General features: G+C 48.7%; 2 protein-coding genes across 2 annotated transcripts; one reads left to right on the top strand and one right to left on the bottom strand.

Annotated features, from left to right (window-relative positions):
* The first annotated feature begins 1,302 nt into the window (after positions 1-1,302).
* Positions 1,303-12,360, top strand: KMO (kynurenine 3-monooxygenase). The gene is made up of 15 exons (XM_054172533.1): positions 1,303-1,465; positions 2,507-2,576; positions 4,114-4,211; positions 5,156-5,245; positions 5,469-5,517; positions 6,246-6,333; positions 7,569-7,767; positions 8,280-8,351; positions 8,912-9,033; positions 10,481-10,628; positions 11,092-11,149; positions 11,263-11,349; positions 11,583-11,707; positions 11,800-11,859; positions 12,061-12,360. The coding sequence occupies exons 1-15, from the start codon at positions 1,412-1,414 to the stop codon at positions 12,226-12,228; spliced, it is 1,488 nt and encodes a 495-aa protein (XP_054028508.1). The 5' UTR covers positions 1,303-1,411; the 3' UTR covers positions 12,229-12,360.
* A 1,314-nt stretch (positions 12,361-13,674) lies between these two features.
* ITGB2 (integrin subunit beta 2) lies at positions 13,675-20,943 on the bottom strand. Its single transcript, XM_054172523.1, has 15 exons — positions 20,832-20,943; positions 20,436-20,524; positions 19,953-20,136; positions 19,394-19,564; positions 18,914-19,155; positions 18,423-18,578; positions 18,137-18,232; positions 17,922-18,011; positions 17,449-17,586; positions 17,010-17,194; positions 16,137-16,381; positions 15,685-15,904; positions 15,347-15,552; positions 15,071-15,237; positions 13,675-14,778 (listed from the first exon to the last, which is right to left on the bottom strand). Exons 1-15 carry the CDS (start codon positions 20,926-20,928, stop codon positions 14,716-14,718), a joined length of 2,349 nt encoding a protein of 782 aa, XP_054028498.1. The 5' UTR covers positions 20,929-20,943; the 3' UTR covers positions 13,675-14,715.
* Positions 20,944-27,051: the final 6,108 nt, after the last annotated feature.

Below are 27,051 nucleotides of genomic sequence, written 5' to 3'. Positions count from 1 at the left end.
AAAAATTCATTTACTGAAAGAGTGGTCAGGCACTGGAATAGGTTGCCCAAGGAAGTGGTGCAATCACCACCCCTGGAGGTGTTCAAAACAAGTGTAGATGTGGCAGTGGGGGACATGGTGTAAGGGCCATGGTGGTAAGTTGATGGTTAGGCTTGATGATCTTAGAGGTCTCTTCCAACCTTGATGATTCTGTGATCTTGGAATAAAAGACCCTTCAGTCTATGGCCCATTTACCATACCACACAATGCTGCACACCAGTGGCTCAGGTGCTTTCCCACATGTCCATTCCTCCTGCCTCTAGAGTAGGTACAAGGACCATGGCAGAGGCTGCCTGTGCAGAAAACAGTATTACAAGACCAGTTTTAGTTACACAATCCTCTGCTTTGCTATCCATGGCAGTCCATTAATTAATTAATTGGTCTACCTTCAAGTGCTGCTGTGAAATTGGTAAAACAGGGGTGGAGTAATCTATGAAGCCTGCTGGACAAATACACAAGCAGTCCCATTTCAGCTTGGGCTTGGGACTGTTTGTGGATCTTACTGACCCTGTTCTGTGTGTCAAGTTGGGACCATGGTATGATGAGGCACTTAGTCCCTGTTCCCTCAGAAGCAGCTGGCCCTTACTACACTGGGAACCAGGACATGCAATGGAGAATGGTGCTGTGCTTGTGCAGGCATTTGGTCTTGCTCTTTGGAGACAAGTCTGCTGGTTTAGGCTGTGCACTGAAGGTTTAGTTTTTATTACTGTGTGCAGCTCTGGCTCAGCAGGGCACTTCCTCCCAAGGATGGGTGTGTGATACAGTGCACATAGAGATGTCTCTTACAGCCTCATCCCTGTCCTGCAAAGCTTCTGTGGATTAGGCATGGGTACTCTGTTCACCATCATACCCCAAACCACTCAAGCCATACACACTTCCCTGGGCAAAAATTGTCCATGCAAATGTGATCAGGGCTCTGAGCAAGCAGTGTGGTTCACATCCCACCCTCAAGATAGTGCACATAAGTCTCCAGGAGTTACTCTGTGTCATCCCATAGTACCTCTGCATTGCATCTGCATGAGCTCAACAGATGCAAGTTCTCTTCCTGCTCTGTGCATGTTTCATTAGGATGTCGCTGAAGGCTGCAGAATTGCTTTGTAGTTTTCAAAAGAGGCTTTTTAATGAGGCCTACCTGAATAATGCCACATTGATATCTCCTCACCTAAGGCTTAGTGTGTGTGGCCACATGACCAAGCTGATTGATCTACAATCTCTGAGCTGGAAGTTAAACTTTAATATGAACCAGGGGAGAAGGACCTACGTGTGACTCAGCTGCAAACATCCTTCCCCTCTCCACTGGTGAGAGCAGTGCAGAAGGACAGGGTGTGAAAACATAGCAGTAAGGACCTACAACCCAGGAGCTGCCTCAGTGATGGAGTGTGGTGACCCATGGAGGAAAAGAGTTGCCATTGTTGGCGGTGGTCTGGTAAGAAAAAATTTAGCTGCTGTGTGATTGTGTTTGCCAGTGAGCTGGGGCTGTAAAAGCATTGCTTGGATGTGAGGTGAATGTTTTTCTTAAAATCATTCCTCCTATAGCTGGCACTTACCTTAAATGGTATGTGCAACTACATCCTGCCATCAGGAGTGCTTTTGTCAGAGGAAGAGATTTGGGAGGTGAAGCAATGGTGCCCAGTTACACCAAATAACAGTCCTCATTTGGGCTGCCAGATCATTCTGCCTCTCAGCCATTTTGGGCTTTAACCAAGTCACTAACATGTAATGCTTTGCAAGGACTGAAGGTGGACAAACACTGGGCTAAGAGGAAATGCCTTCCTCTGCCCACTTTTGTTTGGGAATGAATTTCATCGACTGGCACTTTCAGGGTAGTCTGACTCTAAAGGACATTGTGGAACACTGCAGCACTTAAATTTCTCTTCTAACATTTTGGCCATTAGCTTCTTCGTCACCATGCTGCTGGAAAAGAGTGATGACATATGAGTCTGTAGTTCTGACAATGATTAATGATGGAAACAAACCAAGAAAAATACAGCTATCTCTTTAAATAACAAGCAGGGCATAAGCATGCTGTCCTTTTTAAGGCAACATCTTGCTTTTCCACAAGTCTAGCTTCCCCCACTTTGTTCCCAAGAGAATGATGCAGCACCTTGAATTCTATGGAGGAAGATATAGTCCAGAGACTATATCTCTCATGTATCAGAAGCTCCTGTTGTCTCTGGCTGAACAGTTTAGCCCTGCTGCAGTTAATCACTGAGTGTAAACAAGCATGATGTCATACAATGAGTTTTGATGCGTGCCTTTTGTCTTGGAGGATTTGCAGGTACATCAGGGGTGCCAGAGGACTTCTCTCCAAGAAGAAGTCCTCTAAGGCTCTTGATCAAAGGGCCTTCCTGTATATGCTGAGCTGCATCCTCTGGCTCCTGATTTCTCTTAGCACATCTCAGTAGTAATCTGTGATACAGCTGCTAGTGAAACACTTCATCCACCCTGCCTGATCCTTCTCTTGCAGGTGGGTGCATTAAATGCCTGTTTCTTTGCTAAACGAGGTTTCCATGTTGATGTTTATGAAGCCAGAGAAGGTAAGTTCAGCCTGATCATTAGTGATTTATTAATGTTTCTGTCCTTTTACTGATAACAGTTCCCGGAGAAGCAAAAGGAAAACTCTGTGAACTCACTGAAACCGCAGAGAGGAAATCTGAAACTGTGTCACTTTGAGGATATGCTTTTCACTCTTCCCTTTGGCTCCAGGTCTGGGGATGCATTTATTTGAAATATGCTGTCTTGTGTGGAGGCAGCCCACCCTTCAGCTACTAAAATGATGCCCTTTTTTATATTATTGGCCTAAATGTTGATTCAAATCTTCACCTTTGAAATTTTGTCTCTGCACAGAGAATTACATCACAGTGCTGTTGAACCAAGTTGAGTTAGAAGTTAGAGGCAATGGCATCTCTGTTAGGGCTAAAAGCACTGACCTGACTGCCATTGGTGATGAGAGGGACTAATGGACCGAGGAGCAGGAGAGATGGAGTGCTTTCAGGAAGCCTCCAGCTTTGCAAGGGCATCACCAGAAAGAAATGATGATTCAGAATGCAGGCTCTGGCTGAAAGGGAGAGAAGTTCACCTTCAGTGTCTATTAGATGACAGACAAATAAAACCTGTACAGAGATGGCAAGCCAAGCAACATATGAGAATGGGCCTATGGAAAATGAAACTCAACTCAAAAGTGCAGTGAAGGGAAGAAGAAGTTCATTCTAACATGTGGTCTCTGTGGTAACTGTTTCTGTTTGGGCATCAAGACATGGAGTTCCAGTGCACGGTTCCCAGCTGTGCCCATTCAAAGTCCTCTGCACAGTTGTGGGTCTGGGCTGCAGATACAGAGGGTCAGAGCAGTCAGCTCCAAGACAAGCCAGCAGGCTGCAGGCTCAGAGCAAGGGCAAATGGCTTTGACCATGATCTGTTAAGTTCTCTGCTGGATGCTGTACATGCTAGAAGTTTCACAGGTTCAGGAAGCCTCTATTTGCTTTTACCTGCCTTCTGAGTCAGAGGGATGTTACCGCTTCTGGTTTTGGCCCACTGCTTGCATTGACATCCAACTCTGAAAACTACTGGGTTGAGGCTTTGCCACACATACTTGCTGGACAATCTGGGAATCCTGAGTGAGGCCATTTGGACTAGGAACAGGCCAGTGCTGAGACATTTCCATCTGAACAGCAATGGAGGTGACCTACCAGTGTCCTGACAAGCATTGGTCTGTGAGTCTCAGCAGAAACTGCCAGGCATTCACTGTTCAGCTCTCTCCACTTAGAGGGGAAAGAGCTCTTAGTAATAATGTGCCCTCTGGCACTGTGGGGAGCTGTCAGGATCCAGTATTCTCTTTGCAGCACTTGGCTGAAGCTACTTCTTCCAGGCGGTAAGGAGGAAGTAGCCCTTGACCTCACTCTGCTGCCTTCTTGACACCTAAGCATGCTTTTGATACCTGCCCTCTCTGTATGCAGAATGGGGAGACGGGAACTCCCCAATGCCCTGCCTGCTGCTGCTGCAGGGATTTTTGGGAGATGCCACCTGCACCAGGCTGTGGTATTGGTGTCTCCATAACCAGCTGCTCTTTCCATGCAGATATCCGGGTGGCCAGCTTTACCCGTGGCAGGAGCATTAACCTGGCCCTATCTCACAGAGGACGCCAAGCCCTCCGAGCTGTGGGGATGGAAGAGCAGGTACCCTGGAAGCTTCTGTCAGTGGTGGGATCTCTGTGATTAGAACTCTGTTGACTTCATCTGGCAATGGATGAGCTCTGTCATGCTCCCCAAGCACACAGAGGCTATCACAGAAATAGCTCTGCTTTCATGAGAGTGGAGGTAGACCTCTCTCACTGCATACCCTCAGCCTGGCTCTCCACTGCTTCACAGCACAGCTGTCAACAGGGATGTCCCCCAGCCTGAAGACAGCACCCAACCCCAGACAGCTGGGCTCTGCTTGTGACAGAAGGTGCTTCCCTGGAGACCAGTACACGACAGTTTATCTCCCTGCCATGCTCTTCTCCCTCCTGTAGGATAAGAGCAAACCAGGCAGGAATAGGTGGACTCCCAAAAGAGCTGTAGTAGCATCAGGATGTGATAAAGTGAGTTGGTTTCCCCACTGACATGCCCAGATTTGTATTTTCCCACAAAACCTTGAGCTTTGGACAGACCCCTGACATGCACACTGACTTCTGCACAGCATGCTTGGATCAGAGCCCAGAAGTCTTCTGGTGTGTGCTTGCTACCATTTAACATCTAGCTGCAGGTAGTGGTGAGATCCTGTGACCCCTGGCTCCCTACAGAGAAGCCTGAGCTTCCACACCTCATATCCCAGCACAGGATGTAATCTGGCTACCATCCAATGTCCTGACCAACAAATGGTATATTTTATGTCAGTTCTATCAAAAATAATTTTGTCCTCATTTTAATGAGAATGAGCTTGCAAGTAATCTCAGTAAAAGATTTGGCAGACAGCCCTGTAAAATTTTCCCCAGTAGCTTGGGTAACCACATGAAAATACGTGAGCAGAGAGCATCCCGTTCTGCTTACAGTGGGGGGTTCTGAGATATGGGTAGCCTGTGGCCTCCCCTTAGCATCTCAGTGTTGGCCAGAAGGCTGACTTGTCTTCCCTTCTGTTTCAGATTGTGTCCAAAGGCATTCCCATGCGGGCAAGGAGGATACATACTCCTTCAGGGAAGAAATATTCTATCCCCTATGGGAAGAAGAACCAGGTACTGGTCTTGTGCTGCCACTCCAGACATGCTTTGCAGAGCATAAGGGGACTCTGATAGTATTTGTAGCTCTGTGTTCTTAAAAACAATGCTGTGAGTGGGAAGGGGATTGTGTGACCACTGCTTTTGACAGGGCTGTTGGGACAGGGTGGCATTTCTTGCCCAGTCATGCAGAGCATCATTCAGTAATGCCTTCTGAACCCCATGTTTGTTTGCCTTGCAGTACATTCTTTCTGTGGACAGAGCAAACCTGAACAGGGAGCTGCTAACAGGTATGTAGCCATGTCTGTTTGCAAATGTTTTTACACCTGGTTCACTAAGGATTTAGGGTTTGCCTCATGGACAGGAGACTCTGAGCTCCAGGCGCTCAGAAAGTGCAGATCTGAACTAGCTGCATTTTTAAGAAGAAAACCTGTGCTGTTTCCCTGCTCCTTGTCTGACACAAAAAGACACTCAAACAAGTCCCCCTAAAGTCTTTCTGCACAGGCAGCTCTCCTGCAGATGCCCTCCTGGGAGCTGCCTCTGCTTTTTGGCTACTGGCACCAGTGTCTGCTCCCAGAACTTCACCAGCTAAAGCAGGAGATACCTCCTCAGCCTTGCCATGGTTTGTGGCATTTTCTGCAAGCCCTGATTGTACAGAAACAAATGGAACTTGGACCACTGTGCCAGAGTATGGAATCAGGCCAGGTCGAATTTTCCCCAAATTCCCACTGACTACAGGCACCACATCCCATCCTGAAATACAATGGTGGAAACAGGTAAGTGGTTCATGTCATGATGTCAAAGAAAGAAATCTTTGCAAGATTCCTTGCACTTTCAAAATAGTTTTCACCAGAAATGACCAAGCACAGTCCTAGTGAGCCCTGCCTGCTGGCCATCACTCAGCACAGCAATCTTATTTTCTGTAATAGCAAAAGTCCCTATAATTTAGGGATCCTTTGGAAATATTTTTGGAGTTACAGTACAAGCCTCCACCTTTAGTTGTCTTTTCTTTTCACAGCTGCTGAGAAGTACTCCAACACTAAACTGTACTTTGGACACAAGCTCCTGGAGTGCAATGCAGAGTCGGGGACATTAACCATAAAATGGTAATCCCTTCACAAGCCTGGGATCAGGTTCTGGGTTCAGTTAGTTTCTGCTTAATCATTCATAAAACCTCAAATAATTGAGTAATCTCAGTCTGAATCTAGTGAGTTATTAGTCAGCATGCAAAACTCGCTGTCAGCTTTGGAAAGGAGAGACCTCAAAGCTGAGTTCATTGGGAGGCTAAACCAAAATTAAGCAACTCTCTAAGTTCCCGAGAAACCTGGCAGGTGGCTAGGCACATGCTTGCTGACCTCTGCTGAGAACAAACATACCAGTCTCCATAGCACTGTTTTTCAGGGACAGATTGCTCATCTGGGAGGGCAACTAATGACTTTATTTCGTAGTTTTGTGAAGTTCTGGTCATCCCCCATCCACTTGGGGATGCAGGCTCTAAGAAATAGTAGCATTATTCCAACAGTACCTGTTGCATTCTTGGGTAAATGTGGCAGAGTTATGCATTTGATAATGCATAATAGGATAATTATCGATCCTAATGCTGAGATTCCCAGTCAGTGAAAGTCAATCTCTCCTCATCCTAGCAGATTAATACTGCTGCAGGTGACCCCAGCATTTCACAAAAGGCAGCTCTGCTGTGCCCTTTGGTACTGAGCTGGCCTGGCGTTACAGCAGTGTGGTCGTTTGAGGCTGTGCCTTTAAGGACAAGCAGTGCTGAGACACACTGGCTAATGTTTCCGGTACTAGAACCAAAACATTCTGATATTCTAAACGAATTTCATTGGTTGATAAACAAAAATGCAGCTTTAGATTGTGAAGCAGTTGGAATTTTTTTTTTCCCTCAGTTCAGTTTGGTTTGGGAGTTGGGGGGGAGTTTCAGCCTGTTCTCCCTGCCTGCTTCTTCTGCGAACTGCTGGAGTTGGCCTTCAGATAAGCAAAAGCTAATCCTGCATGGGCTTTTGAAGCTTACTAACAACTCTTCTCCTTAGTAACTTGCCTTTCTCTCTCTCTAACCCCTTTTTGGGGAAAAAAGGGAGGTAGGGGGGGAGAGAGGGGGTTCCAAGGAGGGGATCCCTCCCTCAGGGAGGGATTTTTGTTGTGTTATTTCTCTTTGCTGTGTATTTCTGTGTATATATTGTAAATACCTTTATATATTGTGTTATATACAACCTGCTTTCCATATATGCTTGTAAATATATAGCTTGCTCTTTCGACTGGGCTAGTTGTGGTTTCTTACTCTGTGGAGGAGGGGGAGCTAAGCCCTCTCTCAACCTACCACAAGCAGGATTGACTCAAGGAACCCTCTTGCTTTCAGCTCTGACCAGCAGTCCTTGGAAGTCACCTATGATCTCATTGTGGGATGTGATGGAGCCTTCTCAACAGTCAGAAAGCATTTCATGAGGCAAACACGCTTTAACTACAGTCACACATACATTCCTCATGGCTATATGGAGCTGACCATCCCTCCCAAGGACGGAGATGTAAGTGGGCTTGTCCCAGGCACTGCTACCACTTTTGCAGGTGGGACACCCTGCTCTCTTCTCATGGTGGCTCTGCCATTACAGTTCTAAAAAGCCTAATTTCTCACCTGGGTCTCAGACAAGTGATTAAAACTTTCCTAGGAGAAGGCAGGCATCTCTTTCTATTCCAGTGATGGAGCCAGTGTTTTCATAACTGGCTGTAAAAATCTTGGAGAGCCTGCCCCAGATCAGTGGGTTAGCTCTTACTCTGAGAGGTTCTGGGGATACAGAAACATGCCTGGGAGAACATCAGTGACTGCAAACCAGCAGATTCTTGCTCATTATTCCTACCTTTCCCTCTCGCTTTTGCTCTGTGTCTCTTACGTACCAGAAAGGGACCCTACGGTCATTGTGCCTTCTCGTGGTACAAAGGATAGGAATAGGTGTGCTGATGTGGAGAGGAACCAGAGGCTGTGCTGGGGAAACTACAAAGGACAGGGCAGGGAAACAAGACAATTCTCCTTCTCTTTCAGTTTGCCATGGAACCAAACTACCTCCATATCTGGCCAAGAAACACCTTCATGATGATTGCGCTACCAAACATGGTGATAACCTACAGCCACACTCCTTGGGGGATGGGATGGAGCTTGTAGGGATGAACTGGCTGTGGTAGCAGGCACACAGCAAGGTCTGTAAGGGCCAACAGGTGCCAGGAGCGATCCCCAGCTTATGCCAGGTGCCCACAGCTTTGGGGGGAGGGTGTGTGTATGTATTGGTGGAGGACAGAACCCCAAATCCATCCCTCCTTCACAGCACTGAGCTGGTACCTGTGCCACTGCTCTCTACCCACCCATCTGCACCCACTCAAACCTCCTGAAAATCAGCTCTCTGTAGCTGGAAGTTTTAAACTAGATACAGGAGCACCAGGGCAGTGCTCCCAGCCCACGATGGCAGACCATACACTGCCTGTTTCTGCCTCCCCACTGCCTGCCTCCAGCATGTGCAAACCCACCACGGAAAACTGGGTGAATAGGCATTCACACCTGCTGCTCAGGTGGGTCACTGCAATTGCCATGTGGCGGACTGGGCATGTAACTGCTCCTCCAGGTGCCAGGTGGTACCTATGGCTCTGGTCTTCTTTTTTACCTTCCTCCTTGGCTGACAGGACAAGTCCTTCACCTGCACACTCTTCATGCCCTTTGAAGACTTTGAGAAGCTCACAACAGGCGAGCAAGTGCTGAAGTTTTTCCAGACATACTTCCCAGATGCCATCCCCCTCATTGGAGAGTAAGTGTTCCCATCTCCCTTTCTTGCTCATCAGCATGACTCTGCAAAGCCAAGGCGTGCATCCCCACCCAACCTGCGGGTCCTGGTGATGGCGACTGCTGAAGCCAGTGGGCCAACAGATTGTGAACATTTTTGGGGTGGATCTCCATGGCCTGTACATCTGAAGGAGGAGGGAGCGCACAGAGTGAGCTCTGCATTACTTTCATTCTGGAATAGCAGGCTCAGCAGCAGGATGTAGCCCCATCCTGCAGCAGTTTCTGATGGACTTGCACTGAAGCACTGCTCTGTCCCTTGGAAGCACAGCTCAGGCCCTACCACTGCAAGAGCAAAGTGCAGATTACCTCCCACTGCTTTTTCAGTGTTGTTAAAGGTTTTGAGCTCAAGGGATGGATTAGCTGTTTATAAGCCATGGGGTTTTGACATGAGAGGTGGGTGAGCAGACTGACTCTGCCAGGGTTACCTGACAGCCAAGTTGCACAAATGTGAACATTTTAGCTAACAGACTGAGAAAACCTGAACTTGGGGGAAAAAAAGTCCCACTGTGCTAACTAGACAAAGCAAGGCTCTTTTTTGATTGTATGGCTAAAACAGCCATCAAGGCTTCAAGACACAAGAGCAGGCACCTCCCGGCAGCCTGTTTCTCCCTGCGCATTGGGGACCCTCTCATGGCTGGGCAAATGGCATGAGGGGGGCAGCAGCCCGAAGCCAGAGCTTCTCCTGGGAGCCCTGGTGGCAGTGTGGGGTGCAGGCCAGTCTTATCAGCATGTCTTGATGGCCGTGGCTCTGTTTGGCTTCTTCTCTTTTTTGTGCAAAGAAGGAAGCTCCCTAGCTGTTGGTAGCTCCAATCTATGCTATTAATGCTTCTGCTTTGCAACACAGTTATCTGTTACAGGCTTTTTTTTTTTTGGCTGATAGGAAGAGTTTTAGCTATGTGAGGCAATTTTCTTTCCTCTTAAGGTGATCATATCAAAGGACTTCATATAAATTCAGGTATCTTCTAATATGTCTTTCCTACACTGACTGCCATCCACCACTCATGATAAGAGGATTGATATGTCTAAGACACTCATAGAATCAATAAGGTTGGAAGAGACCTCAAAGATCATCAAGTTCAACCTGTCATCCAAGGCCTCATGACTACTAAACCATGGCACCAAGTGTCACATCCTGGCACAGCTTTAGACTGTGTCCTCTTCCTATGCTCAGGTTGTGTGCAGAGATTAAAACCTGCAGACAAAGTATATGGATCATAGTGGGGAGTTAATGAAATAGGTTTTATGGACCCTACATGTTCCCTGGCACAAATACCTTAATGGATAGACTTGGATTTTGTGCTCCAGCAATGACAGTGCCTGTGACCCTGGCATCCTGAGCTTGGACATGGCATGATTTGCTTTTCTTGTCTCTTGTGGTCCCATAAATGAAGTATCTGTTGTTTTGCCTGAAGGCGAGAGCTGAAGCACGATTACTTTTTGCTGCCAGCCCAGGCCATGATCTCTGTGAAGTGCTCCTCGTACCACCTTGGTTCCCGGTGTGTGCTGATGGGAGATGCTGCACATGCTGTTGTGCCCTTCTACGGACAGGGCATGAATGCAGTAAGTTCATGGCTGATCCTGGGCTGTGTCAGTTGGATCCCAACTCTGTTCACCTAGAAATGCTTAGTTTTAGAGACTAGCTCCATGGAGGTCACGGGCTGGCCTGTCCCACAGTCCTCTGGCAGCCTTCTGCATTGGCACAACTCCCCTCAGGCATCTGGCTGCTTACTAAGACCCTACTTGTCCTCCAGGGAGCAGGGGAGATGAGGAAGTGGTCCTGCCTTCCAATGGAGCAGAGGGCTGCATGGGTGGAGGGGCCAGCTCCAGGCTGCAGGGAAGTGCAACCCCCTGGATTTCTCTGCAAGACCCCTGGCAGAATGTTCTGGAGTAGGACTCCTGCTCTTAAGCTGTAGCCAGTAGGACTGTGTACATGTGAACAGCTACACTAGCTAAGTATCGGTGAGGGCACTTCTTGTGAATGCATGGTTCCTTATGCCTATTTACCTTCCAATTTTCCTCACAGGGCTTTGAAGATTGTCTGGTCTTTGATGAATTAATGGACCTGTTCCACAATGACCTTGGTGAGTGAGTTGGGTGGGGAAGAGAGAGAGCAGAGGAAGATCCCTCTGCAGCTAAAAGCACATGGATACCCAGGCTAGGGAGCTGCTTAGGAGCTGTCCCTTTCTTCTCCTAGGTGACTGCCTCCCTGAATTCTCCAGGCTGAGGGTTCCAGATGACCATGCAATCTCAGATTTAGCCATGTACAACTATGTAGAGGTAAGTGAGTGACATACAGACTTGTGGTGCTGTGGGTCATGCACATGGTGGCACCCTGTTAGGATGCACACAGTAGGCTTGGCAAGACTCTAGTCAGACTCTCATCCCAGCAGATGTTAAGAGCTCTTTGGGAATGCCATGGGGGCTGGGGTGGGTCTGCTCCCTGTGGTGATCCCCAGGACAGGCAGTGGGAGAGCTAACAAACTCAGGAGAGCTTTGCTAAGATACCTTACAAAGGGGTGATGGTTGTTCTGTCACAGATGCGTGAGCATGTGAATTCAACGTGGTTCATTTTCCGGAAGCATGTAGACAACTTCCTTCACACCCTCATGCCTTCCACCATTGTCCCACTGTACACCATGGTAAGGCTGGCTCCTCAGTCCCCGCTGCCTGAGCTGCCACAAGCTCTCCTGGCTGGCTTTGAGGCAGTGACATGCTCCTGCAACCCTCCTAGGTAACCTTCACCAGAATTCGCTACCATGAAGCACTTCAGCGCTGGAAATGGCAGAAAAAGGTTGGTCAGTGGTGGTGCCCATCCTCCCCATGCCACAAGTTCACATCCTGCATGCCATGTGATCTTCACATCTTGCTCTGCTACAGGGGGGAGCTTTAGTGAGGGCATATTGCCATGTGGATGCAGGTGGGAAGCCTTTCCTTGGTGCTGCAGGGGAGGAATACACCTCTGCTGACACTGGGCTTTCTTTTGCACTTGCAGATAATTAATCGAGGGCTTTTTGTCATGGGGGCAGCAGGACTGGGTGGCACCTTCTTGCTCATAAAGCGGCTGACACGGGACTTGGATTTCTGCATGGAAAACTTGTGGGGCTGGTCCCATTTTCTGAAGAATATTGGAAGTCTTCCATTTGGCACACAAGTGGCTTAAATGTAAGGAAAGGTCCTGACTGTAATAAAAGTGAAGACATGGCTGTTGTCCTAGCTGGATGACGCTGCTTCTCTTGGGATGTGTCCTTGCAGCTCCTGCAGTCCCTCTGCCTCCTGTTCCCTCAGAAGCAGTGATGATCCCTCTCCCTGGGCAAGAGGAGCACAGAGTATCCAGAGAGCCTATGGGTCAGGCATACCTCTGTCTCATCTCAGCAGCCTTGTGTTGAGCGATGCAGTGTGTCATGTGCTGTGTGGGGGTTTGGTGTGCAGTAATGGGAGGGGAGTGTGGGCCCTCTCACCCAGCAGGACAGCTGACTTTTGCTCTTACCAAAATCCAGTCAACATCTTGACTTGAAAAATCAGATGGCTTTCTCCCTACTCTGAGTAAACTAAAACAGGGTTCAGTTATTCTTGGTGGAAATAAAGGTAAGGTAAGAAGGCATGTTGTGGGGCAGCACTTGGAGATGGAGAAAGGGCCACTCCACACCTGCCTGAGAAACACTTCTGCCTTCTGCAAGCAAGATTCCACAGAGAGATCACCAAGCCTTTAGGCTAAAGGAGGGTGACCCTCCCACCTCATTATATCCCCTTTGTGCTTTTGCATGTGCATAAAGTTCTGTCTAATGCAATTGCTGATCATATTTCTTTGTTTCAAAGTCTAGATGCCTCACTGATTGACGCTAACTGTCCTCTGCAGCATTGTATTGTATTGCACACACTGCACCAGCATTAAGACCTGCAGGTGGTGACCAGGGAGATAGTCTCATCATTTATTCTACAACAGCCTCTGCCTTGGTCCCTAGCAGTGGGCGTCACATCCATGACCCTGACCTCTTGCAGGTGCCTCTGGTGTCTTTATGCAGTCAGGCACAAGGCACATGGGACCTACACTGTGTTGGGGGTCTTTGAACCAAAAATAGCTGCAGGCTGGGACAGTACTGGAGGGAGTATCAGGCACACTTTACTTCTTCTTACCTTGCCATAGACATTCACAATCACTGTTGAAGAACAGCAAAACGACCCAAATTAACCCCATACCTGACACAGTACAGCCACTCTTGTTTAATAGCTGCCAGTGAGTGGACAGGGACAAGAACTGATTTGTTTCATTTAGTGAGTAATTTTTGGCTTGCAGGGGAGCATCTTTCAGGATGTAGATGGCAAATTAGTGTAAAAGACAGTTAGTTTGTTCCTCTGGACAGCATCTTTCCTGGGCACTGTGACTGTGAGACATGCTGGCAGCAGTGATAGGACTCTGCTGTATCAGGTTGATGAATGCTCCAGCAGCTGCCCTTACACTTGATGGTTAGCAGAACAGATCAATTTACTTTATATATTAATTTTTATTAACAAGAAACCTCTTCAGAGAGCAAGGTGTGACATAATATAGTTATATGCAAACTGTTACCAAATTTTGTTGAAACAAATATGGAATTGTACCACTTTTTCATAAGAATGAGCCCACAATGAATGAGTAATTAGCTGCTCTGCATGGTTTGGAAAAGTCCTGGAGATGCTCCCAGTACTGCCAAGTCTTTTGCATGGCTATCCCTTGGCATGTCTGATATTCTCACAAAGCAGGGAAGAGTTCTAGCTCTGGGGGTGGTGGAAGAAGCTGTGGCAGAGCTCTGAGCTGTAGGTAATGTTTCATGCACTTGGTGCTGATGTTTCATAGTTCAAACAGTTGCTCCTTTGCCTTCTTGTCCTGTGGAGGGCTCAAGGCCTGGTGGAGGTAAGCCAAATGTGCAGAAGCCCAAGTAGAACCTTTCCTGAGGTAGATCTGAGAGGGGAGCAACACCAGGAAGCAGATGATAATTTGAAAAAAGATTCAGTGCATGGTGCCCAGCCACTCTTCATCTTCAGGTACAGGTGCTCACTAGCTCTCAGGGCCCATCACCTCTTTGCAATCACCAGAGCAGACTGCCAGCTTGGAGTGCCCTCCACATCCAGCTATTCTGCAAGTACTTCAGGAACTAGTGCAAACATAGTGGTGGTGACCAGTGCAGCAGTAGAAGGCATGGAGCAGCCAGGAAGCAGATTCCGCTAAAGCAGAAAGGAAATGGCAGTTCTGAAATCCCAGCTCCATATCAAAGCTGGAAGCATGCTGTGCACTCAGCTGGATTTGGAGCTTGGTGTCCAAGACTCCTGACAGAAGGCAAAGCTAGCATCAAGAGCTGAGACAGTTGGCACCTGGTACAGGAGTCACTGTGTGTGCCTGTGGGTGAGATCTGCTCTGCAGCCCCATCCATGGCAAAGCTGTGTCTGTTTCCTTCTCCGAGATCTGCTAACCCAATCATTGAGCACTGTGCCAGAAGACGTGCATGATGCAGCTCCTTGGCCTGTACCTGACACATTGGTGGCTTCTTGGAAGAAGGGAATGAACCAACAGGATAAAGAAGAAGGGCTGGGAGCCTTAGTTTGAGATTTCCTTAGTTTGGCATTTCTTTATTTGAAGGGTCCTAATGCTTCCGGGGGATGCTCTGCTTCATTATTCATTGAACCTGGGGTTCACAACAGTGGTGGTGGCACTCTTGAAGAGGGGATTATCAGCCTGGAGGGAGAGAGGTGTTGTTATAACAACAATGCTATAGCATTGTTGTGCTGTATTGGATTTTCAGAAGACCATTGTTTACCCCACCCCTCCCACCACTGACAGCGCAGACAGTGTTGTCAGAAGAGCCCACAGGCTGCTTTAGCATCCTGCAGAATCCATCCAGGCTGCAAAACTGCCCAGAGGGGAAGGCTCAGGTCTACCATGACTGTCTCTGGAGAGGTCATCCCCTACAGGTATCTCCTCCACAAGTTCATGAGCATCACAGCACACCCCAGCACCACTCTCTTACATCGTTCCACTTGGCCTTGGATTTCTCCTTCTCAAACCGTCGGAATTCCCGGCGGTCAAACAGCTCTGTCAGGAGCCGCCAGATCAGGAGGAGCACCAGGCCGATGAGGGCCACTCCGGCAACACTGCTGCCCACAATCAATGCAATGTTAGGAGGCTCCGGGCACTCTGTGGGGCAGACCAGCATCCAGCTGCAGCCTCTGGCAAGGTGGCAAGGCCACCATGGCAGCGCTGGCAGCCTGCCTGCAGAGGGGCAGGAGAAGTAGGGCTAGTGTACCTTTATCAGGATCAACGGTGACAGTGTATATCTCATTGCCGTCCTCCTGGACCATGTGGAAGGAGATCCAGCAGTTCTGGGAGTCTTTCTCCCTACAATGACTACTCACGCCCTTTGACTCCTTGACCACTTGTATGTTGGGGCAGGCTTGGGAGCAGTTCTTCTCAAAGGGACCACTCAGGAAGGCCTTGCACTCTACACAGGAGCTACAAAATATGCAGCCACAGCTCAGCTCTGCAGGGACAGAGGCCCTCTCGCCTAGCTTTGGCTTGCACCTGTCTAGGAGGTAGGGGGTCCCTGCCACCTCCCCCCATGCCTTCTCCAGGCATGTCACTCACACATATCTTCCACAGGGTGAGGGGCAGCCGGGGCAGTCCTCGCAGAGTGGGGGCTGGTATCCCTTCTGGCACTGGCAGCGGTTGCAGTGGCAGGTCCCACGGTGGCTGCACTCATTCCCACGTGCATTCAAGCAGTCATTTGTCGACTTCTTGCACTGGCAGGCACTGCCCTCATACCCATCTACGCACTTGCACTCCCCACAGTCACATGTCCCACGTCCTGCAGGGGAAGAACTTTGAGACCAAGATCCTACAGAGAATCAGGTCACCCTGCCTCACCCACCCAGCACTCTCCAAAGCATGATCAAGGAGGCCTTGCAGGCTGGTGCAATGGGACCCAGTGCTGCCAAACCCACCCACTTGTGTTCTGGCAGGGAAAGGCAGCATCTCCCTGGGGCTTTAATATTTCTAAACGGTGCCACAGTGTGGAACTCATCATGCAGATGCATCACCTTTGCCACCGCAGGGGAAGCCATTGTGAAACTCGCAGTTCATGTTGTCACACTCGCAGAAGGTGCCGTAGATCTGCTTGTTGGGCATGTTGCTGGTGTGACAGATGCACTGACCACACACGCAGTCCCCCAGCCCTGAGCAGACCACCGAGCTGTTGTCCTTCCGGCAGCTGCTCTCCAGCTCCTTGCTTGTCTTGCCTTTGGTATCACACTCGCAGTTCTTCCCTGTATAGCCAGAATAGCAGCTGCCATGAAAGGAGAGGAGCAAGCCTGGGTCAACGGCCGCAAGAAATCACTTCAGCTGAATCAGAGCAAATCTGGGACAGCCTTGCCAAAAACAACCACAGCGTGTTGGTGCAAAGTCTGTGCTGGAGCAGGGTAGATGATGGGGAGGGAACCTCATAAATGATGCTAACCCTGCAGTTGCATTTGTAACACCAAATGGTTGCCTGGACATTATTGTTGTGTTTATAATTTCCAAGCCCTTGACAAAGGAGATTTGAGGAAACCCAGCCTCTTCCTTTCCCTGCCACCATATGGCCCATGAAGCAGTTAGTGCATGGTGTGAACTGCAGCCCAGAAGTGGGGTTTTGAGAGATTCCTACAGAAATCTGCGTCTGTAGGATGCTCAGTGGGTGGGTTCATGGATGATTAATTGAATGATTAATTGGGTGAGTGGGTGGATGCCCTAAGGAAAGCAGAAGAGGTTCCATTAACAGAAGAGAGAGATCATTGTGTCCCCTGCCTCCATAACCTGCCTCTATAAGAAATTAGGTACAAAGCCAAACCCTTGGCTTGGCCCAAAAGCCCTCTCCCAGGAGCTCCCCAGCTCTTGCAGAGTTTGAAATGGTATTTCAGAGGGACAGCACATACCTGCATATCCCACAGACAATCTTGCCTTTCCCATTGCAGGTGGTTGAGTCTGGCTGCTCCTTACAGTTGCAGTTGCAGTTGCTGTCCAGGTGAACAGTGAGAGTGTCTGTGAAGCCCAGTGGCCGAATGGTGAAAGACTGGCTTGTGATGCACTCCTTGGCTGTGACTTTCACTTTGAAAGTGATCTAGAAAGAGTAGAGTGAAAAAAGAAAGAGCCAAAGGTCATCAGGTAGCTTTAGCAATTGGACAGTGGTACTAGCTCCAGGCTGGGCACATGCACATCCAGTGCAACGGAGGATCCCTCCATCCTGAAGCATTTTGGACACTCTTGGTATTAATGTAAGGAGCCTGGAACAATAGGCTGGGTTCCTGCTGTAAAACAGGATGGGCATCAGGAACCTTCTGAGCTGTAGGACATTCCTGCTATGAGGAAGTGTACCTCTTCATTGATCTTGACATTGTCGCACTGCCCTTTTGCTTTGTCCATGCTGACAGTGCCATTGCACAGAGAGTCATATTTGATATCCAGGACATCTGGCAGGGTGGAGTGGTCCAGGATGATCTGGGAAGAGAGGTTCTGCAGAGAAATAGTGGAGAAAGTGCCATCAGTCCAAGAGGAGACCAAAGCAAGGAGGCTCGGAGTTGCAGCTGGGGCCTCCCTCCAGTTCAGGGGATAGTGGGCAGGGAGCACTCCAGGCTGGCATCTCAGCTGCCTGGGGTGGTTCTGGAAAGGCAGGTGATAGCGTTGGAGAGGCAGTAACCTCTTGCTTGCTGTGGGCAGAGTGACTCAGCATGTCCTGTACTCAAAGCCCTGGTCAAAGTTGCTCTTTGACATTGAGGACATGGGATGGAAACCTTTCCCTGCCCTGAGCCCTGCCAGATTGGTGAAACACAGCCTCCTCTATCGCTTACCTTGTAGGCCTCCTTGATGAGATCAATGACGTTGCTGGAGTCCTCGTTCAGCTCTCCCACTGCTGATTTTGGGATCATCTCACTGAGTTTCTGCCAACAGAGAGCAAAGACCTGACTGGTCCACCCCACGTGACGGTGGAGCAGCAAACAGCAGCAGGATTTCTGCTCCCCTAGGGAGGGATGGGAGGCACCTGGACCATATGAAGTAGCTTTACCTTGTAAACATCCACCACTTTACTGGTGACAGCAAAAATGGGCTGAATGTTGTTTTCAGTGAGTTTCTGGACCAGCTGGCCAACAGATGGGTAGTCCTAGATGGAGAGAGGGATCCTGCACTCAGTGTGATCTCCCTCACCAGCAGAAGCATAGACAGTTTAGGTTTTGTGGCTCAAATTATGGTGACCTTGTGGTCTCAGCAGCAGTTTTTTTACATGGTATATTTTCTACCTGGGGGAATGAGGCTGAGATTGTGGAGCTGCTGAATAGCCCCTGAGTACTTACAAACTCATTGCTTTTTTTGTACATGTTGTCCTCCAAGTGACACTGGCCATCGTTGGGTGTTAGGATGCCCCCAAGCTTGCCATCACCAGCAAAGTGGAAGCCATCATCAGTAGCATACACCAGTAAGCGAGTCACATTGCGCCAGCCGATCAAGTCCTGTACAAGGCACAGAAACCTGTCCCTGAGCAGGGCTGGAAGGACAGTGCCACTGGACATGGTGTGGCCTTTGTCAAAGTCTTGTGTAAGCTATAGTGTGAAGCAGGGGTTATGGGGAAGGTGGGCTGCAAGAGACCAGGGTCAGGAGGCTCTGGGGTAAGATGCTGTCTTGTACTTCCACAGACTAACCTGCCCTGCTACTGAATGAGGGCTTATACACAATGAGCTTCCAGAGAGCTTCCACGTGGAGAGGGGCAGAGCAACCTCCTGAGGGACAGCCTGGGAGCATAGGTCACAGGCCTCGTGCTGGCAGTGAGGCAGACACGGGGACTCACCCCACACACTGCGGCCTGCATCATGGCATCTAGTCCCCCCTCTGGGGCATCAAGGTTCCCCGAGATGAACTGCTTCCCCACTTCACTCTCAAACTTCTTGGCATTGTCAGTCAGTGAGAGGATGTGCTTGAAGGCGAACGGAGGCTGGCACTGCTTGTCCTTGTTGGGGCAGGGGTTCTGCAGCTTCTCAGGGTGTGTGTTCACAAAGGGCAGAACTGTCTTGTCCACAAAGGAGCCAAACCCTAGGGCATCCAAAAGTGCCATGTTAGGGGCAGGGGTGGCATGGAGCAGCAGGTATCCCTGTGGCACAGGGAATGAACAACCTGCTGGCTCCTGCAGTCCACATCCCTTGCCTTGGCACACTCTCCAGCCTTGAATGGGATGGGACATGCTGCCTGTTTCCTGCATCCCACTCCAGCTCTGTGGCTCTTCCTAGCAGCATACAGCTGTGCCAGGCTTCTGTGCTGCAGACAGGCTCACCTATGCGACGAGAAGGGGTTGTACTCTCTAGAGCTCTTAGCAGCTCCCCTCCCAGCTTCTTCACCTTCTCCAGGTCATCCAGCATAGAGTAGGAGAGGTCCATCAGGTAGTAGAGATCAATGGGGTACCCCACAGCACGGCGAAACTTCACCTCAAATTCAGCAGGCTGGCCTGTGGGACAGGGATGCCAGGATCAGTTGCTGTGCTGTGACTCCCATCTCCCCATCTCCCCCATGCCATACTGGGATCCCACTCTCTTTGGAAGGAAGAAAATTTTGTTATGAGCATGGTGAAACACTGGCACATGTTGCTCAGAGAGGGTAGGTGCAGATATCTCATTCCTGGAAACATCCAAGGTCAGGTTGGATGAGGCATCTGAGCAACCTGATCTAGTTGAAGATGTCCCTGCTCATGCAGGGGGCTGCAACTAGATGAAATTGAAAGGTCCCTTCCAACTCAAAGCACTCTGTGACTTGAATGCAGGCTGTGACAGACTGCCATGTCTGTACTGAGTCAGGGGGCAAGAAGAAGGGTGTCTGGAACACCAGGCAGACTGTACCTATCCTCAATTTCAGGTGCACCTTCTGAGGAGCCAGTTGTATCTCATTGCTTAAGGGACTGTCCTGTGTTCTTGTAATGATGCTGACTGGAAACTCAATCTCATTGTCTGGGCATCCCCTCTGCTGCAGCTCCTCGATGGTGTCACAGCGGACGGAGTCTGGCTCACCAGCTTTGGTGAAACTCTGTGTTGCAACATCAATGGGAAAAAAAAATCAGAGGAGAAAGAAGTAAACAGGCTCTTTATGAGATGACCCAGCTTACCCAGCCCAGGTCTCCAGGGTATTGATGGAGAAAGGAAGGCTGAAGTGTCTTATCTGTCAGATCCCTCCTGGCTCCATCCACCACATAGGACATGAAACACTCCCAGGCAGGACATAGTCTCCCCCCTCCACCGCAGGTAGAGCCAGGCAGGTAGGGTGACCACCCCGCTGCCTGTTAGGTGACCACTGTGGGCTGACAGCAGAAGAGGCTATAGACCTACTGGATTCTTGCACCAGGCACAGTCAGGACCAGACTGGATGCAGTCCTCGCATGTTGCCACTTTGATCTTGGGGCACCCCATGGCAAAGGCTGAAATGGAGATGAGAGAGATTTGGCATGGAGGGTACTAGGAGGAGACTTGCCTTCGGCAGCAGCAGCCACAGGGTGCTGTGACACCCAGCTCTGGGCATCCATGTTGTTCTGAGCCCATCCTGCCAGGGCCCTCAGCTGGGCTCACATTAACTCCCAATCCCAGGAAATTCAGTATGTGGCGCTTGCACATCTCTCAATGACATGTTCCTGCCGCTGTTGGGTAGCATTTGACTTCCCACCCCTATTTTACTGCCCACATAAGGTACCAAGAGGAAGGCAGTGAGGAAGAGCAGGTCAGGCTCACCTGTTGTCACCAGCAGCAACACCCAGGTTATGACCAGCAGCCAGTCACGTGGCATTTTCTGCAAGGAAAAAAGCATCCCTGTGATTACCTGGTGCATGGCAGCTGCAGGGAAGGGAGCCCTCACACCCTGCAAAGGACAGTGGCCCCAGGGAGGTATGTCCTTCCCAAAGGTGTCCCACTGCAGGCAGAGACTGAAACCACGACCCTGCCACAGCTGAACTGCTGCAAAGCTTGGTGTAGTGTTTATCCAGATTCTTTGACCTATACGATATTATATTTAAAATATTGAAAAACCTCAAGAACTGAATTTAGTTTTCACTAGATGTGAGTTTTTCCAGCTTCTGTTTCGTGATTTTTTTTTACAGGAATGGGAATCAAAATTAACAAAAGGATCATTTTTATTAATTAACTAGCATGACATGCTAGCTATATGGGGAAAAAAGCCTGTTACTACTTGCTTCCTATTTAACTGATTCATCAGGAAAATTAAGCATTTCATGTAGTGAATTAAGATACATTTTTCTGCTGAGGAAAGACAACAAGCAAGGGTTTCCAACATCATGGCATGTGTGATCAACATCCTAGGAGAGCTGCAGTTCTGTCTGTGAGGGAAGCAGAGAGGCTGGCTCACACTGGTCTAGTCTGCTGGTGTGGCAACCATCAGGCTGCACAGTGTGCAAGGATGGGGTGTTGTAGTCAACCCTGCATAGGGAGTGAGGCCAGGATGTGATGCCATGGGTGGGAGCTCTGATTCTGGAGCTGTCCAGAAAAAGGTCCAATTATCCAAATCAGGTAACTACAGAATGACAAAGGTAACCATGAAAAGCCTGTTTTGAAACAAAGGCAACCAGAACAAAGGGTCCCTTAGAACAAAGCATTGTGATTAGTCCTTAAATCAACAGTTGTTGGCATAAACCATGAGTATTGTACCTAGAAGGGTCATCTCAGACATATTGATAGCAGATAAAACCAAATGCAACCTTTATCTGGTTTAATCTGGTTATAATATAATTATAGTATGAAAAACCACACCTCCTAGCTAGAGAAGCCCTATAGCGCCCTTACCCTTGGAGCATGTGTACTGAATTTAGAGGTAGCTGTACCTTTAAGATGAAATAAGAGATAAGGTGACCAATGCATTTTATTGTACAAATATCTGCCGTGAATTTCATTCAACTGGTGTGCAAGCTTTGTGGCATTGTCACCTGGCACTCCTCTGCTCAGAACTGGAATACAAGAAGTATCTCAACTCTGTGTGTTGATTGGTCTTTGCACATTGGGTAAAAAACCTGGATTTGGGACAATGCTGGGGCTGGGGAGGTGGCTGTGTAGTTCTTATGGACATGCAGGGAAGGACTCCCAGCACATCATCCAGACCCCACAAGTACTTGCTATCCTCAGTTACATCAGCATTTCTGAGCGTGAGAAACTTGCCGCTCACATTACCACTTCTTGCCCCAAAGCACATCTCCATATCCCAGAAATTTATGCTGTCCATAAATTTGGCTGCATCACTCTCAAGCAGTGATTTTTCAATGTTCATTCTGTGGTGTCAGTGAGATTAATGAGTTCATTAATGCTGTAATTTCTCGTGATGCGTTCCCTCCACCACAGCCCTGGAGCAAAACACAACAGAGCAGCAGCCTTGCAACATGGACACATGGGGAAGTGAGAAAGAGGAATTTGTTAAAAGAGGAAAAAGGAGTAAGAAAGCACAAAGGACCAAAAAACATTGCCCTTTTTAGCAATATTAGACACAGCATCTGAAAAACAGGTCATCAGTTTTGAAATAGCTCTGACGTTGTCCTGAGCAGGAAAACAACCACCCCCTGGCTCCTGCCAACTTTGCTAAGTGCCATCATCACCTCCTGTGAGCCTGTTGAATTAGCAGCTCAGACTGAAATGGAAATGAGAAAACAGTGGAAACTTTTAAAAGGCACTGAGGTCAGCCTTGAAAGGTTTGTCCTCCTCCTAAGGGCAGAAAGAATATCTACTTAGGTAAATGGGTGTCGTCTCAGTGACATTTGCATAGTGAGATTTGGTGCCCAGCTGTAGTACAGACTTAAGATGTGGAGGGACTGCTAAGGCTGTTTGCCAACATTGCTTATGACAGGGGCCATCTGGACGTAAATGTTTGCAGCCTTGAAAAATCACCCTGCCCTGGAAACAGCTGTGGCAGGTACAATTGCCCTTACAAAAGCATTAAGGCCTGACAGACACCTGACAAAGGGCTGAGGCTTGCTAGAAGCTGATAAAGATTCACATTTTTGTGTAGCTGTTGTCTGTTTTGTGGGTGCCTCCATGACAGACAGCCCCCTCAACAGAGCTCCAAGCAACAGGCAATGAGAGGTGTCTCTGTCATCACCTAGTCAAACCCTCACAGTGACATGGCCCAGGGCCTCACTCTGCCATGTTTGGCCCAAGGCCATCCTGTGGTGGGCTGGTGAACAGAACCCTTCTTCACAAAGATGTCCTCCACAAGTCCCTCTCCACCACCACAATTCACTTCGGTAAGGTTTTAAGGGCATCATTTATCACAGCTGCAATATCCTCATTGACACGATATGCATTTCCTGTGCTTAGGTAGCCCAACACATTTTCATCCTCCAAATTCTGCCAGCACTGTTTGAGCTTGCAAGAAACCAGTAAAAACTCTTAAAGTGTCTGGGGTAGATTGAAATTACCCTCCAACTATCTTGGAGAAAAATGCCTCCCAAAATAAAATTTCCAGACCAGCTCAGCTGGGAGCAAATGAAGGTATATTTAGACGCACACTACAATCTAGAAATACGAAATGCAATGAATATGTACAAAATATACAATATTTCCATGTATTTACAATCTATAAAGAACACAAGAACCCCCCTGGACAAAACCAGGGGGCTACCAATAGCTTCCCCCTCTCCCTCCCAGACAAGCAAAAGAGAAAGAGGAGAAAAGCAGAAAGTAGCTTGTCAGTACTTAGCCACAACAAAGAAATGCAGGCAAAGTCAGCAAGCCAGAAGCAGCTACCAGCTAGTATCTGTTGGAGCGAAGAAGCCGAGAAAGCGAATTAGCTTATACCACTGACTTTGTTAGTTATTAAACTAATGGGGTTATTTAGACCTCATCATTATTTTCTCTTTATAGCCAATGGTGATTTATTTACATTCTACCACTTTCTACTCAATCTCTGGAAAATTTCCTAGGCATCAGCCTAAAACTGCCACAAGGTCTTAACAGTAAAAGCTCTTATCAAGGTGGGATGGGCACCAGATCCCTGTTGACCCCTCCTGGGTGCACCTTGCTGGGAAATGACTTTGATCACTCACTTGGGCTCTAGCACCCTGTGCCCAGAAAGCACCTAGTGACCTGTGCCAGCCAAACCTGAGAGGTCCTCCAAGAGCAACATCACACTCTGAGGCACAGCTGTCTCCTTCATGGCCACATTTGCTGTATTCTAAGCTGTATTCATGCTCTTACTTTGTTATTGATTGCTGCTTGCATCTGCTTTGCTGCACGTCTAGTTAATTAATGCCCATGGCAGCTAAAAATAGTGTGAGCTCAAATTTCTGCAACCACCCCCCTCCCAAAGAAAAAAAAAATGGGGCTAAGGAAACAGGCTCTTGCCTAGCAGGAGATGCTTCTGCTGGCTGGAGGGAAGAGCTGCTCTCACCCTCATTTCCTGTAGTGCTTAGCTGAAGAACACTCTAAATACTCCTAACTAGACTCCATCTTTTCTACAAGCTAGAAGTTCCCACACAGGCTGTGAGGACTAAACCCGTGGGCTGTGCACTGGCCCAATGTTTCCACGTGTGTAATTCAGAGTAGTTGATGAGCACTGCACGCAGAGGCATGGAGGAGATAAGTGAGGGAACTTTCAGGCAGTGTCACTTTGCCATAGATGGCCCAGCAGTCATCCCTAACACCCTCCTGTGATGCCACCATGCCAGTTCCCTCTTCCTCTTTAAGCCGTTACACAAAAGCACCAGTGGGTGCTTTTACAGGATTCCATAGGGAAGCTGAGGGTCCTGAGCAGAGAGCTGGCATAGCCCTTAGCCCTGGCACTTGCCTGGTGCTGCCTGCAAGCATGCAGCCAGTGCTACTCTCTCTGGTGCCATGTGTCAGAGTACAAGAGGAGCATGCTGCACACTGTCTGCTCTGTTTTCCAGGCCTCGTGGACCAGTGAGGAAGGGCTTCTGTGGGGTATGACACCCTCCTCTCAATAACCACTGCAGTGCCCCCTTCATCCTACTTCCAAAAGCAAAAACATTACAGACCAGGCGAGCTGCCTTCACAAAGACCACACAAACTGACTGCTCTGCCATGCTGCACACAGGAGTGCTACCATACTGAGAAAGGTCCCTGAGGCCTGTCTAAGGACTTGAGCAGCCAGAGCCCAGATCAGGAATTATAAACCAAACACACTGTAAACGATAGAGCTACAAAACTGTCTTGTCACTCAGCTGCCCTCCATTCAGAAAGAAAGAACAGAAGAAAAGAAAATCGAGATGCTGTACTCACTTTGCATCAAGCCCTCTCCTTTGTCCTGTGCTTGGGATGGGATGAAGATGGTTTCAAATTCTCAAGCTTGACTGGGAAAGGCAGCAAGGCATCAGAAACTTTGTGATGCACCCCAATCTTTCCTTCCTATTTCAGTTGTCTGGGTCAAAAAGGAGGAAGTCAGAGCAGTGGCTGTGACAGGGTGTGTTTCCCCTGCTTTCCGCGCCTCTGTTTCCCCTGCCTTCCGCGCCCCAAACCTAACCAGTCCCACTCGCACTAGCCATAGCCCTGCCAAAGCATCTCATCCTCCACAGCTGGGGTGATGTCCACCCTGGGCTACACTGTAGGTTCTATGACCCTTTCATTGCAGCCAGGAAGGGGACCTTACCCAGAACCCACCCTTTTTGCCCCACTTTTAACCTTTCACATCACTGCTGGCAGCCAGCCTGGGCCTGCTGCAGGCAAACAAAGTGGGTAGTGGGGGAAACGGATTCCTTTGGGAACTAATGGTTGCTCCTGGCTGTGAAGAAAATGGGAAGCTGGCTCCCTTCAGACTTTGGATTGGGCTGAAATTTTCATGTCAGGGCTTGCTGCTGTTGTAGTGGGGCCTCCTCACTTGGCTGAGGTTGACGGCACCATTCTCGCTGTGGGCTGTGTGGGTTTTTCTTAAACAGCCTTCAAATTCTGTTGCACAGGCTGCAATAACTCCTCCTAAGTACCCACAACAGTTATTTCCCTGAGCGGAGAACTGTCTCCTGGCAACTATCTTTTAACATCTTCAGGGCACTAGAGTGAAAACCCAAAAAGCTGTTTAAAAAACATACAGGACTATAGATTTTGTTACAAGATAATTAATGTGAAACTTTTGTAATTGTTTTGTAGACTCCCCCTCCAGTGAGCTAACGCTGAGTGATCATCATGTATTGTAAGACATCAGTTGCAGTTCACCTGCTTCTGTCTTTCAGTTATGGTGCTGGGTTAATTTTTTGCAGCAAGCAACAAGAATTGCAGTGCTAGCAGAAAATTTCTGAGCCTTGATGAATACTCCATGGGCTAGTGTTTTTTTAAAGCAGAAAACATAGCAAGAGATGAAACCAGGCCTGTTGTCCTCACAGACAGACAGAGTGTAGCAAGAAAGCATTATGGGAAGGCTTGTAGCAGCATGGGAGCATCAGAGCAGCTATTACCTGACCAGTGTGGGATATGGCAGGAATGGAGCTGAAGATGAGCCTGTGGGGAGCTGGAGTGCCCATCCTAGTTTGCTCAGAAAACCTGGGTGGCTGCAGCTGGATGCAGTAGAGCAGACCCCAGCCCTAGAGCTGGTGGGCTGAGGCAGATGAAGCTGGGAAAGCTAGAGGGACTTAATACCAGAATTGCCAATTGCAGATATGTGGGAAGGAAGTGTGCTTGACTGAGATGAGCTGTTGTAATTTTTCTTTTTGTGTTGCATATTTGGCTGCTCTTTTCATTGGTTTGTCAAATCACTCTGGTCCCATTGACAAAAGGTCAGGGGAAGGGAGTGGGAGAACTGGAAGCCTACTGAGCTGCAGCAGCTGGAGCAGATAAGCTGTGTGTTCTTGCACCCCAAAGCCAAAGCTCGCCAGTGTACTCACAGTTCCTCCTCATGCTTTCTTGTAGCTTTGGCCTTGAGAGGACATCCACAGCAAAGCATTGTCCCTAACAATTCCCAGGGGACCCTTAACATGTTTCCCCTTGTTTCCAGCATATCACTGCTTAG

This window comes from Dryobates pubescens, chromosome 2 (assembly GCF_014839835.1).
Source record: "Dryobates pubescens isolate bDryPub1 chromosome 2, bDryPub1.pri, whole genome shotgun sequence".
Classification (NCBI taxonomy): Eukaryota; Metazoa; Chordata; class Aves; order Piciformes; family Picidae; genus Dryobates; species Dryobates pubescens.
This window is presented reverse-complemented; position numbering and strand designations above follow the sequence as displayed.

Coding starts and splice junctions, on each gene's coding strand:
- KMO (XM_054172533.1), top strand. CDS start 1,412: ATGGAGTGTGGTGACCCATGGAGGAAAAGAGTTGCCATTGTTGGCGGT. Junction 5,246..5,468: donor CCTATGGGAAGAAGAACCAG/GTACTGGTCTTG, acceptor TTTGCCTTGCAG/TACATTCTTTCTGTGGACAG. Junction 10,629..11,091: donor ACGGACAGGGCATGAATGCA/GTAAGTTCATGG, acceptor TTTTCCTCACAG/GGCTTTGAAGATTGTCTGGT.
- ITGB2 (XM_054172523.1), bottom strand. CDS start 20,928: ATGCACCAGGTAATCACAGGGATGCTTTTTTCCTTGCAGAAAATGCCA. Junction 19,565..19,952: donor GCACCTGAAATTGAGGATAG/GTACAGTCTGCC, acceptor CCTGTCCCACAG/GCCAGCCTGCTGAATTTGAG. Junction 17,587..17,921: donor TCATCAAGGAGGCCTACAAG/GTAAGCGATAGA, acceptor ATTTCTCTGCAG/AACCTCTCTTCCCAGATCAT.